Below are 13,098 nucleotides of genomic sequence, written 5' to 3' on the forward strand. Positions count from 1 at the left end.
AAACACTTAGTCGCATTGGTTTTTTCCCAATTTCACAATATTCATTTCTCATTGGTCTGCATTTCTCTTCCGACATTGTCAAACGGGTTCCAGTCATGCAAAATTTAATCTTATTGGTCTGATTTTTCGCCTGGGACAAACTTCCGACAAGACTAAATCAAAAGCAACGCAACTGAGTGTTAAGTCAATTTTGAAAGCTTGAGTAGGGGAAGAGCATACCCTCGTTTGACTTACCTTGATCTAACTTTCCCTGCATAACATAAAAGGAGCATGAGAATGAAATGAGAGTTGAAAGTCATCTTTAGAAGTAGAGTTTATTAAATAGCAATAGTAATCCAAAGAATGAAAGTACTAGACACAGTAATGCTAATAAATTATCATGATAAAGTAAGAGTAATATTAATTCTTTTTAAATATTAAATAATGACGACAGCAAAAATAATAAGAATAAAATAATGATATTACGTAATAAATAGGTCAACAATTTTGAAATATGAAACATTAAATGAACGCGATCATTGCCCGGGAAAAATTTTGTACAAGAAATAAATCAACTGATACTTCCCCGATTGATACATATTTACAACAGATATAATCATATAAAATTTAACATCAACAAATGAAACTATTAATACCTTTAAAGGAAAATGAAATGAAACAAGTAGTTTCATAATAAAAAACAAGGAGGGAAGGAATAAAGAATTGATAATATCAATTACAGTAATTTAAAACAGAGAAGGAAGATCTGGTAGAAAAGCATATAAAAACGAAATACATTTAACTCCCTCTTCTTTCAGAGATAAAGTTTTAATAACTAACACTGAAACTAAATTTGCATTAGCTGCAATAGATAAACGAAGTACACAAGTGTCCTGTGCACAGGAGAAGTCTTTTCATGCGATTAAGAATATGCCTACTTAAAGAAGAGGGAAGCAAGCGATCCCATATGTTAAAAAAATCTTGTCGCGGCGAAAACAGTGACAACGAAAGGTAGAAAAGACCCATTAAGAAAAATATCCACACACTTGGAAAACTGTTTTACCTCTGTCGAGTGTTGTTCCGTGCATTCACTTGACAATTTCAGATAGAAAATCTATGAAAAAAGTAGACTTACATCAGATAAACCTGAGAATTGAAGAATGAGCCTTTGTTAGTTCAAGGAGAAGACATTTGTAGGAGTATCAAATATTAACGATCCAATACGTATTTAGGTAGTTTAAGAGTGATAAAATGGATAAAAAAGAAGAAGAGACTAACAAATTCTGAACCAAGTCTACCGCATAACTAAAAAAATTCCCTGTACTTGTCGATTAAAAATGTATCTTCCAAGACAATACTAAGCTAATTTGTCCAATGAATTTTGAATACAAAATCGAGCAGGTACCAGTCCTTTTTTGGACAAAATTCAATGCGTTATGGATGTACTTTGATATTGTATCTTCTCTACATTATTAGTGCTAAGAAGAGAAAGATAAATAGGGTAAGAGATAGAGATACAAAACGGAGAGAGAAAATATGTATACGCTTCATGGAAACCCGACTTTCCTTGTTTTTTCTTTGTTTTTTTTTTCCAACATTCGAACATGTAATACTTCTGCAGTATTTTCTGTTTAAGTCAAACAGACAAGGGGGCTGAAGGGCTTGCAAAAGGTGAGGGAGGAGGGGTGTTTTCCCTCCCGCACTACGCTTAGGGATTAATCTACCTCCAGCCCAGGCTCTTTCTCAATTCTATGTAGACTAAAACTGGTAGGAAATACATACATATAAACACTGTTCTACAACGATTAGATGTAATTAGTAGGCAAACAGAGCTTTAATTTTCATGCACATCTATTACGAGTACACAAAAATTCCACAAACAGTCATTGTTCCATCTAATTTAACCATTATCTTGTCAGCTACTTGACCGAGCTCAGCCTTCACTGAAGAATATTTTTGAGAAAAATACAGTCCTGTTAGCGGCATGGACAAAGAGATGGAAGTAGACAACACGAAAAAGAAATCACTTCATATTTGGTTTCTTCAAGTCCGATAGTAGACATTTTTGCATTAAATTTCTTGATTTCGTAAAAATATATGCGTAGTTACTGATCCACTTTTATTCCTTTTCATCGAAATGGAAAAAAAATGTAGCAAGCCGCGGTGAGAGAGCTTGATGTGTAGCTGAATGTTGTCTTCTGAGATTGAATAGATGGTCACATTAGACAGGCAGAGAGTGGTTGCTGAGTTTGTACACAGAAAGTGCTAATACACTGTTATGTTCAAACGTTTGAAAGAAGGAGAAAAACAAAAAATCATAGTTACTTAAACAGAAATACTGATTTCAAAATAATAATCAATGTGAAAACAGAAAGACTTATAAATAGTTTTCACTCATTTCTTTCCTATTCATATGCTCGAAAAATAATATGATTGATAGACATCTAAAATGGAGGCAAATACATGTATATGGAATACTTGCATCAAGAACCAAGAGAAAAAATCAATGCAGCACTGCATCTAGGATAGGGGGCCGATGAGGTTTTCAGAACGAAATCAGATGAAAATCTTTCGATTGTTACTTCTTCTTTATAAAGTTCAGAAAATTTCCTATTATACCGCTTTTCTATCAATAAGTAAGAGTTTGCTAAGAGCTTTACTACTCTGTCTCGACACGAAGTATTGCTCAAATAAGCTTAACTTCATTTCTAGTTGCAAATGCTGTCTCCACATCTTTGAACAAGTAATCATTTTTAATGCGTAAAAACCATTATTGTTCTAATTTTCACAAAATTAAAACTACTCATAATTTGTTCTTTTCCGAGGGAATACTTAACCATTCTTGATCGTGAGTTCAAAAACAAAAAATATTTGTTTTATTCAGGTGTTTTTTTTTTTTCAAAAAAAAAAAATATTTCAAGCGTTACTGTTTCTCATCAATAATGCAATAAAAGTAATACACACTGAGAGGTCTAGTATTATTCAACAGAAAAGATGTTTTATCTTTGATCATGACTGGCGATCTTACATACCTCCATTAAGAGGAATAGATAATAAAAAATTATCATTGGATTGCTTCCATGAGTTACTGCCGATTGCAAATGTCTTTCAGAAAATTTAAAACTTTTCATCAGTCACGATAACAGTTTTTTCTTCTTTTATTGGAGGGGCGCTTGCAAATTTTGATCGAAAAAGAGATTAGGAGCTGATTTAAATAGAAAGGAAAGATGCATGGCCTGGCGCATTAATTTTTTAGGTATTAAACACAGAATAAAACAATTTGCAGAAGAGTTTAAAAGGAAGGAACAAAAAGTAATGAAATTTCGTACATTTTTCAAGGGTGGAAGCAAAATTAAACCGACTTCTTCCAACATTGTATATATTTGAATTTTGATCAAAAGCATCATTTTATTTACCTGGCATGTATGATAATATTGAGCATTGTGCCAAAATGATTCACTAAAAATAAAGCACCTCCATCTCTCTGGTCCGAGAGCCAAACGCTATTCAATGAGCAACTTCCGACACAAGTTTTCACCAATTAAGACAATAGGCGTAAGGCTATTGTTTTGAGTGGTCGCAGTCAATAAAGCCAAAAATGGTCGGCTGCCATGTTGTAGCATGAGCCATAACATGGCAGACAACCATTTTCCATGTAAGTGCAAAAAGTGGTCAAAACTGATGACACGAGTTTGTCACTAATTATTGTCTAGCTCTTGGGTTACCCTATTGTTCGTGAAAACATAAACTCACTGTTTTGAAAGTTAATAATTGATAAGGGGAAAAGATTAATGGATGAATGAGAACAAATTATTATATCCTACAAACTTCTACTACATTTTAAGCATTATTTTTGTGTAAACTCTTAACTCCATTCAAAGATAAGTGATTGCAAATTTACCAGGGCTACTCTGGTAGCAGATAAAGAAAGTACTTATTTAACAATCATTGCATGGAAAAAATAAACCTGCAGACTCAACTGCAGAAACCACTCGAAAATTAATACAGTCGATTTCCTAGACCCCAAGCTCGAAACATAGCAGTAACCAGACAATATACTCTCCACACACTAACATATGAACTGTCTTGATGCATGCGATTCTTTAACTTGTAGGAGCATTCTGTTGAAAGGGAAACTTGTGAAGAAAAAAATTATTTGATCTTAAAAATTGGAGGCCAAATTTTGCAAACTGCACTTTAAATGCTGCATAATGTCAGCCCTTTTCATCACTTATACACTTATTTATCAACAAACAGGAGGAAGCTCTGTAGAGGTTAACCTTAATCTTGAAGCCAAAGCATCATAATTCGATAATGCTTGCATTTTCCAAGTGCTCGCGACAAGATTAAAAAGAGAATCACTGATATCACTTAAATTAAAGCACAAGTTCTAATGCTTTCAGTGATTTCATTTTTTAAGTAGATTGTTACAAAACGCGAAAGAACTTCTTAACCACATGATTGTTAATTTTTACGGAGCAAACATGAGCGCCATAAAAAATTAATGAAAAACATTGGATTTGAATGACTGACACTGATTTCACATGGAAACTATCCTGAGTCAATAATTGGACGTATTTCTATCAAACGGAACTAAGCGCCAATTTGAGTTCCTATTGAGGAATTTAGAATCCCGGATAGCGCGTTCTGTCAAACGGACCTAAGCGCCATGGAATTGCATTGCGAGTATAGGACGGAATAAGCCGGACGCCCAATTCCGCCGCCAATCCAAGCCCCCCTCTACCTTCCTCACCCTATGGCGCTTAGGTCCGTTTGATAGAAATACGTCCAATTGTCCTTGGTAATTTAAGTATACACAATTTTGTAAAAAACGATCAATAAATGTAAACTACCAGTAATCACCCGTTATGAGACCTGACATCTTCTGACCTTACCTACAGAATTGATTGATAGCCTATGACCAGATCTGCTCAACAAGATTTTAATTCAGTATTAATCTGCTTCCTCCAAAAAAAAAAAAAAAAAAAAAAAAAAAATTGTTTCTGCAATTAGTCTAAACGATTATTACAATTCTCTAAAATTCTAGATATTTAAAGAAAATATTCTAGAAACACGGCTAGGAAAAAATTTAATGCCAAGCATTTTCCCTTTGATGGCTAGTCAGCTGCACGGAATTCAACATAAACAGACACAGAAAATACAGCAAAAATCACAATAAATGATCCATTCTTTTTAAGTTTCAGCTTTTAAGATAGTATGGATTCCAAGTAAGTATTGAATCTTAAGTGATTTGAAGATACAGCATCTTAAGCGCATGTACAATCTGTTTTGTCCAAGTCAAACATGATAAATTTTTGGTATCATACACAGGGATTCGAACAGCAGAATTCTCAAAACCATGAAAATAAGGACTCACCTGCACATAAATTAAATTTACAAGAAAAAATGCCATGCAAGTGAATTCTTATCTACGCAGCTTTAAACTTTTTCTTGTGCGGTTCTTGATGATTATTTTATGTTCACTCCTACTTGATTGCTGCCAACAAATAAAAGCTCATGTAAAATAACGCAGAGTGAAATGCAATGATCCAACCTCTGATACTTCCTTGGCATGTTTATGGCGCCTTTGATGCTGTACCTTTAATGACAGAGTGAACTTTACAGTTTTATTTACATAGGAGAAAAGTTAGATTGATTGTTTAAATGATGAGGTTTGATATCAAGATCTTCACAGTGAGATTGGTGCATGAACGATAAGGCAGGCATTTGACCAAAACTTTTGGAACAGTTTGCAACTGTGCATGGGATGAAATTGTTTTGCGGAAAACCACTGTATGGAACGGGAGATACAAATCTATTCTGAATTATTGGCCTATTTAAGATGCCCTGGTTAGCAGAGTGGTGGAATCGGTTGGGATTGAAATCAACACAACATTGTTTGCTGGGGGGAAAATTTATGCAAGCATTGGTGTTCAATGGCATTGGTGGTCTGAAGAAAGTAGGAAAAGGAGGCGGAGGTCTGCTGACAGGAACTGGGTATCGGTAAACTTTGCAGCAATCAAGATAGTTCCGAGGAACCTCGGGGGCTCTTCGAGGAGGTACTGGTCGGAAAGATTCTAGGTTAACTGGAGGACACTCTTTGCACACAGGACTCGGACTTAGGAAAGAATTAGGAACTGAGCTGGGTAAGTTGGGACAAGCCATATTTTTGTCTAGAATAGGATTGCTTCTATCTTGCGGAAAACATTTTGTTTTTTCAAGCGAGACAGGACGCGAGTCATAGTCAAACTTTAAGCTCAAATTAAAATTATCAGGAATACGTGGCACATTACCATGTGACGACTCTGTTGATTCGTGCTCCTTATTCTGATGAACAAGAAAAGGGCTGGATGAAAAATTGTCTACTGGATGAGGTTCTGAAATTTCGGAATGGATTCTCTCGGTAGGTTCTTTCTTCAAAAGTAGTTTAGCTAGGAGAGTATCATTGGCGTCGGACTTGGGGGAGGGATTAGACACAGGTTTGGGGTCAGGGTTACTTTCAGTGGGTTCTGAGGTAGATGTATTGAGATTGGGGAGCGGTGAGGGGTTCGATTCCAAAACCGAATTTTCAGAGCAAGCCGTAGGTCATTCTTCGTCATCTTCTAAAGTTACACGCCTGTACTTCTTGGCAGGCTGAGAGCTCTCATCATCATCACTTGGGATATGGTAGTCGTCGTCCCGATCATCAGATGTTCTGAGTCCTTCATCATAAGCATAGTCTGGAAGCCACTTTTCCAACATTTGATCCAAAAATTCTTCCAGGCTCTTGGCATCACTGTACACTTGTGATTCTTTATCGTTATACTCATAAGCGTTTTTGAAAACTTGCCTGATATCTCCAATGACTTCGCTTACACTTTTGTAGCCCGACTCACAGTTAGGATTTAATTTCGTTCTGATCATGTCTAATGAGATGGGCCTCTTAATTTTTTGGTAATAATCGGCGCAGGATTGTGGGACCAGCTCTCTGAAGTGCATGCTGGGATCGTACTGGCAGTATAGTTCTAAGAGAATTCTTTCCATCAATTTCTGTTCCCCTGGAGATAATTTACCTTTTACTTTTTTACTTTTGCAGTTTTGAGCTTCGGCCACAAAATTAGTGATATCAGTGCAGAGAAGACACTGCCATGATTCTGTCTCCCTGTAAAAATTTAAAAACCAAGATTAAAACTCAACATTTACGGAGACGTGTCAGGCTCAACATTTACAATATTACATTTTCGGTCATCAACAAGCAAAGTGAGCTGCTGAGATAGAGTGATACTTTAATTGTAAAACCAAAATCATACCTAAAAATTTAGGATCGGAACAATTCATTGGCAACAATTCACCTTTTGAAGATTTCATTACTAGCTCAGTTTCCTATGTGTTAATTCCCCAACAAACAATACATTGATGAGGCTCTTTCAAAGGGGAAAAAAGTTACTGAATGGATATCTAAGAAACATATTTTCCAACTTTAACAAAATTTCTTAATTATTGAGTCTGTCTATATCTATCTTAAAGAACGCTTTGAGGCAATAATGAACCACTAGACTAGGTACGAATTTATGCAATCTGATACATGTCCTTGAACCAGAATTTCACGTAAAACAAGATTCGCACAACGAAAATTACTGAAACCAACTCCTAATGAAGATATTAACGTTTTTATTTCACATTGGTTACTAGGAATTTGAACTGCCCGTTCACAAGAAACTCAAAGCTCTACGTGAGTCAAATCGCGCACTGCAACGGTTTCAGCAAGCTTCTCAATCGAGCAATGTTCTGTTCCCACCATGTGTTGTTCAAACTATAGGCAATTTGCTATGGCTGAGCCAAAGCGTCAAGATCGAGGTTGTCAGATTTTTATATCACACAGATTGTCATGATAACGTTTAGCGCGCAATGTGAATCACGTGGAGCATTGAGTTTTCATGAGCAGATGGTTTGAATTCAAGCATTAAGAATCATTGAATACCTTCTAAAGGAGTTGATTGCGGTAATTTTCGTTGTACGCATCGTGTTCTACGTGAAATTTTGGTTAAGTAACATGTATCAGACTGCTGAAATTCATACCTTGTCTAGTGGTCCATTGTTGAAAAAGTCAAGAATTCTTTATCTAAGTCTTTAATTTACTTTTAGTCCTCAGCCCAATGTCTTTCCAGTCTTAAAAATCGACGGTGAAACTACCAAACCACGTATCTCGTTTGCGGTGTTTAAAAATCTACGCTCACATTTTATTTTTTTGAAGTAGACCAAATCAATATCATTCTTTGAAATTTTCACGGAATTTTCTCCGCACAAAGATGAAAAATCACAGAAATTTTCAAGACTGGATGTTAAGTAGTTTTTCATTTAAAAAATAAAGTATGACAGGAAGTCTGCGACGTCGCAAACCGAGATACGTGGTTTGGTAGTTTCACCGTCGAAATGTCTCTTCTAGATTCTCCTTTTGTTTTTATTTTTCTATCTTCATTCTTAATCTTTGCTAGCTGCTGAATTGTTGAAAAATACCCCCTTTCGCATGTCACTAGTCTCTACACCTGCCTACCATAGCTGATGCCAATCTTATAACCAAAACATGAAAACACACCCAAATATTATGTCAGTAATTTTACACTCGATTCAGTATGCAGAAACTTTGGCTGAAAATAATCACTCCTTTCCTTATATTCTCTGACGACAATGGAAATCCTTTGGGAAATTTTCCAGTGATGAATTGTCTGGCAGAGAATCTGAGACGATGAAATGTCAATGACTCGAATAGTGTAGACAAATCATGAGTATCTGTTAGGGCTGCTCAGACATTGAGAACGAAGCGAACGAGTTGAAATCTCACCAAGTTGTTTCTTGTATAAATCAGAAACCTGCTCAGTCATCAATGTGGTTCTGTTTTCTTCTCACATAAAAAACTTAGAGTCGTAAAACTTGGATCTCTCTTAGGTTGGCAAATTTTGTTATACCGAGAGAAAAAAATCTCATCTGACTCATTAACTGTAAGATTCCGACTCTGAAAAGTTTAACTTTTCCCCCCCCCCTCTTCTTTGATTTCTCATTGATTTGGTTTCCTCAAGCAAGACATGAGAAAAAGTCAAACTAAGAACTTAGTAGGTCTTAGCTACCTACCAACAGTCCCTAAAAATAAATTATAAATCAACACCGTGGCACTTACCCAGGGATTGAGCCGAGACTTGGGATGTGACAATAGATGTGGAATACTTTTGGGCAATTATCACAGCAGACCAATTCTCCTCCGTCCATACACACTGCGCACCAGTCCTCGTTAGGATCATCTTTCTGAGAATCATTTGATCCAGTTGCAGCTCCTTCGGACAGAATAGAACATAGTAAGTTTAAAGAAAATCCTTCTGGGAGGCAAAGTGTTTTGTATTTTAAAAAGGATTTGAAGAAAAAAGAGCGATCCATAAAATACGTTACAGTCATATGTTTGCAGTCAATATGATCTGACATTGCATTATGTTAACAAAAATTGGCGCAAAGCTCAATGTTTTTAAAGTTTTAAGATAGTGGTAACAGATCTCCACTTTTTGATGACAGAGGGGTGCACAGAAGTTCAACGTTATTTTTCAAACGTTCAAATCTGAATGGCACATGTGTGATCAGAGGGGAAGGGGTTTGGATTTTAGCGAGATATAATTTGTCGTAGACCCTAACTGCTAAAAATATTAGTGATGGTAAGAGTAGTAATGTCTCTTAATATCAAGATCTGATGTGGAATCCATAAATTCCGTCAGAAATAATAATAACTGTCTGACTGTTTAGATAGAAGTTCCTGTCAAATTTTAATTTTTCTGTAATAAAATTGAAGAAGAACATTAGAGGATAAAGGAACATTCAGTGTTGCAAAAGTGACTCGATTGATTTTTTGTGGAAATATAAGTGTGCAATTTCTATACAAAATTTTGCTTATTTTTGCATGTGATCAGAAATGCCCTACAGTTTTTTGGCAAAAATAAGGTTTACAAGTGAAAATTTGGCAACATTGAGTTGCGGTTACATACGTATTTTTGTTTGAGAAACACTGAATTAGATGATCGTATTGATTTGAATTTAAAATTGAAAAATCACATTAGGAAAAGAAGCGCAACTAACTGTTCATAATCCATATGTTAAAAAAAGAAAAACTCTGCTAAGTTTTCTCAGGAATTAAAAGAGTCGGAGCTGCTTTTTCTTGTTCAATAACCACTTGCACATGCGCTTTTATCAGATCTTTCCATCAGTTTGTTAAACAGGGAAATGAATTCTCAGTGACAAGAATACAACCGAGTAATCCTTAAAAAAAGAAGAAAAAACAAAACACCTACCTGCAGAGATATTTGAAGTAGTGGGCCTGTTTTCTCCGGGTCCTGTTGAACTATCGACTAAAGATGGGGAGTTTCCATGCTTGTTTGATGAGCTTGACTCACCTTCTGGTATAATTTCTATACCATTGCTGTCTAATTTTGCAATTGTCATCATCAAATCAGTTACAGAATCCTGCAAATAAAAAGGGAAATTTCATAGCCTCATATGAAGTGAAATGAAATTTTTCAAAAGAGGGCAAATTTTTAAAAAATTCTAAGGGCACTAATTATGATCCTTGGGGCCATGAAGAATTGATTCCTTGTTTGACAAGGTGACTCCTTAGTGGAAAGAGATTTTTAAAGACATGGCAACTGGAAGGTAAAAGATAGTTATGCCCATCAATACACAGGTGGAATGTAGGAGGCCTTTGGAGATAAAGTTCGGAAATTTATCGAGTATATTCATATATTTATCATCAAGACCTTATGTGGCGGCGCGGCACTGTCCAGTCAATAGGGGGTAAAGTAGAGACAATTTCTGAGGAAACTTTCTGATATACTATTCTTATGTATTTTTCATCGCTGAATCCGAATTTCACATTTGCGAACAAATCTGAGGCGAGCCAAAGCCGCCATCTTGAAAAAATGGCCGAAATTTGCGTTTTTCGGCCGAAAAACCGAAATAACTCGTATATTATTGAAAATACGGCAAAAGTAGTTATTTTCTAAATTAAAGTACATAAAATTTCCATTCAAAAGAGTCCAAGATGATTAAGATCGGATGATAACAAATGCCGTTACAGCGTTGCAAAGTTTCAGGCAAGTATTGAGGTTGAGCAATTTTCGTAACATTCCCTGCAAAAAGAGAGCTTTCAAGGTAATTAATCATTAAATCGTAATAAGTGTAAGTATGAATTATAAAAGGAGTGCAATTTTGAGTTCTTGACTTTCAAGAACGGCAGTGGATAAGGAGGAAGGGGTCCGGTATGAGCGCAGCTGCAGGGTCCTCCGTTCCTCACCCATTTTCATGGCCCGGGTGCGCCCGGTCGGCCTTCGTTCTCCGGGTTAGAAGTTTAATTTGAGTTGTAAACGATGTTATTCCAATGAAACCTCTCTTATTATTTCGGGGCATAACTGCTAATAAAAAATCAGATTAGGAACCTCAACATTTTTTGTCGTACTCTCACCCTTTACCCTTTTGTTGAACTTAGCAGACAGCATGCGAATTCCACATTTTATGATATGTTTTTTACATTTACACGGTGTGTAGATAAAATTGACGACAAGAATCCTACTTATGTCATAGATGTCCGTTTTTTGCTCCATCGAGTGATTTGGAGACAAAATGAGGCATTTTCATTAAGATGCAACAACCACGTGTCCTACGTAAAATCGAAGTATGTTCCGCTAATTCTGTGATCGTTTTCGGCGGCTATCCCAAGGATATTATAAGATGCAGCACGAAAAGACCTGGAACATGGCGAAGAGGACAAGCTTCATCAGTGGAAATAAAATTCCATGAAAGTATGGTCCCAGTAACATCACGAACTAATTTTCTGAAAAGCGGTAAAAACAAATCCCGTTTGATCCAAAGGCTCATGAAACGTTTCAGGGCTGAAACCATGTCTGTGTTTCAAGCAGAAGAGGTCACTGACACAATCAAATAGTTTCAAAGGCCTTGGAAACGGCAAAACAGGGCGAAATTGTTGTCATTGTAGGAAAATATATTGATCGTCTTGTCCTCCTTACTGCTCAGTCACGTAACGTCAAAAATGCTTTCCCTCTAAAATCCGGCGAAGGTGAGACTCTTTAAATACTTTTCAACCGAGGCAGCCTTCAAAATGAAGTGAAAGCCGAACACGTACTGTTCATTCATGCCATTAGTGGGTGTGACACAATATCACCACTCTTCAGACAAGCCAAAGTTAAGTTTTTAGCAACCCTGGAAAACCACTCAGCCAACTCAGATGGTTAAAAAATCAGCCTTAAAGCAAGAAGAAATTTGTAAAGCAGGAAAATAATTTTTACTCGGATCGTTTGGCTACAAGGGTGAGTAGAAAAAAAACTTTGGCTGAATTTAGGTATGAAAGCTATGTACGGACTTTTTTCTACGATGTACAAAATCTCGCTTGTCTTCCATCTTCAGAGGATGCTGCCACATTTCATGCTCCTATCCTCAAGCACATAGCAATGGATGATCATCAAGAAATACGCGTGTGACTGGGGGGTGGCAGAATGGCAGAAATGGCCTCATCCCCATCATCACCTTGGAAAATCCCGCTACGGGCGAAATTTTAAGCAAGATCTCGTGCAAGTGCATTGAAGAAAGTCGCGGCGCCCGCGGTTTTTGGAAGGAAGGCCTTCATTGCAGTCTTATATGCGAGTATTGCCATGGCTCGTGCGAAAATAGTCAATATGACGCACTTTTAAGAAGAAGAAGAAGGGGATGACGTAGATGATCCAGAAACGCTGAATGTTCGGACAATGACTATGACATGCAGTGAAAGGAAGAGATTGACGAGGATGGAACAAGAGGCAATGAGGCGAAGGGGGAACCATGACATGGTGTAAATGCATTATAAAATATGAACATCGTAACTTTACGCATGACATCTGCTGCGATAAATAGCGAGAGTGGATTGGGTGGAAGTTCGTGCGACTAAAAATTTTGAAGCTCCTCATCTAATTTTTAATAACTCCGAAATAATGAGAGAGGGTTTATTGGAACAACATCGTTTTCAACTCAAATTGAACTCCTCATACTGCTGATTGGATTACAGCGGTCGGCGCGCTTAAACTTAACGGACTCAAAATTTAGACCCACTATTATATT

The 13,098-nt window shown here is 36.6% G+C and overlaps 1 protein-coding gene across 2 annotated transcripts in view; it reads right to left on the reverse strand.

Annotated features, from left to right (window-relative positions):
• Positions 1–288: 288 nt before the first annotated feature.
• The window catches only part of LOC109040657 (E3 ubiquitin-protein ligase TRIM33), a 73,088-nt gene continuing 60,278 nt past the window's right edge, over positions 289–13,098 (reverse strand). For both annotated transcript variants that reach the window (XM_072302097.1, XM_072302096.1), the window contains exons 12-14: positions 10,287–10,458; positions 9,134–9,287; positions 289–7,120 (exon numbers count right to left, since the gene is read on the reverse strand). In XM_072302097.1, the coding sequence (XP_072158198.1) occupies positions 6,565–7,120; positions 9,134–9,287; positions 10,287–10,458 (882 nt within the window). In that variant the 3' untranslated portion in view covers positions 289–6,564. The remainder of the gene's footprint in view (positions 7,121–9,133; positions 9,288–10,286; positions 10,459–13,098) is intronic.

Source organism: Bemisia tabaci, chromosome 7 (assembly GCF_918797505.1).
Source record: "Bemisia tabaci chromosome 7, PGI_BMITA_v3".
Classification (NCBI taxonomy): domain Eukaryota; kingdom Metazoa; phylum Arthropoda; class Insecta; order Hemiptera; family Aleyrodidae; genus Bemisia; species Bemisia tabaci.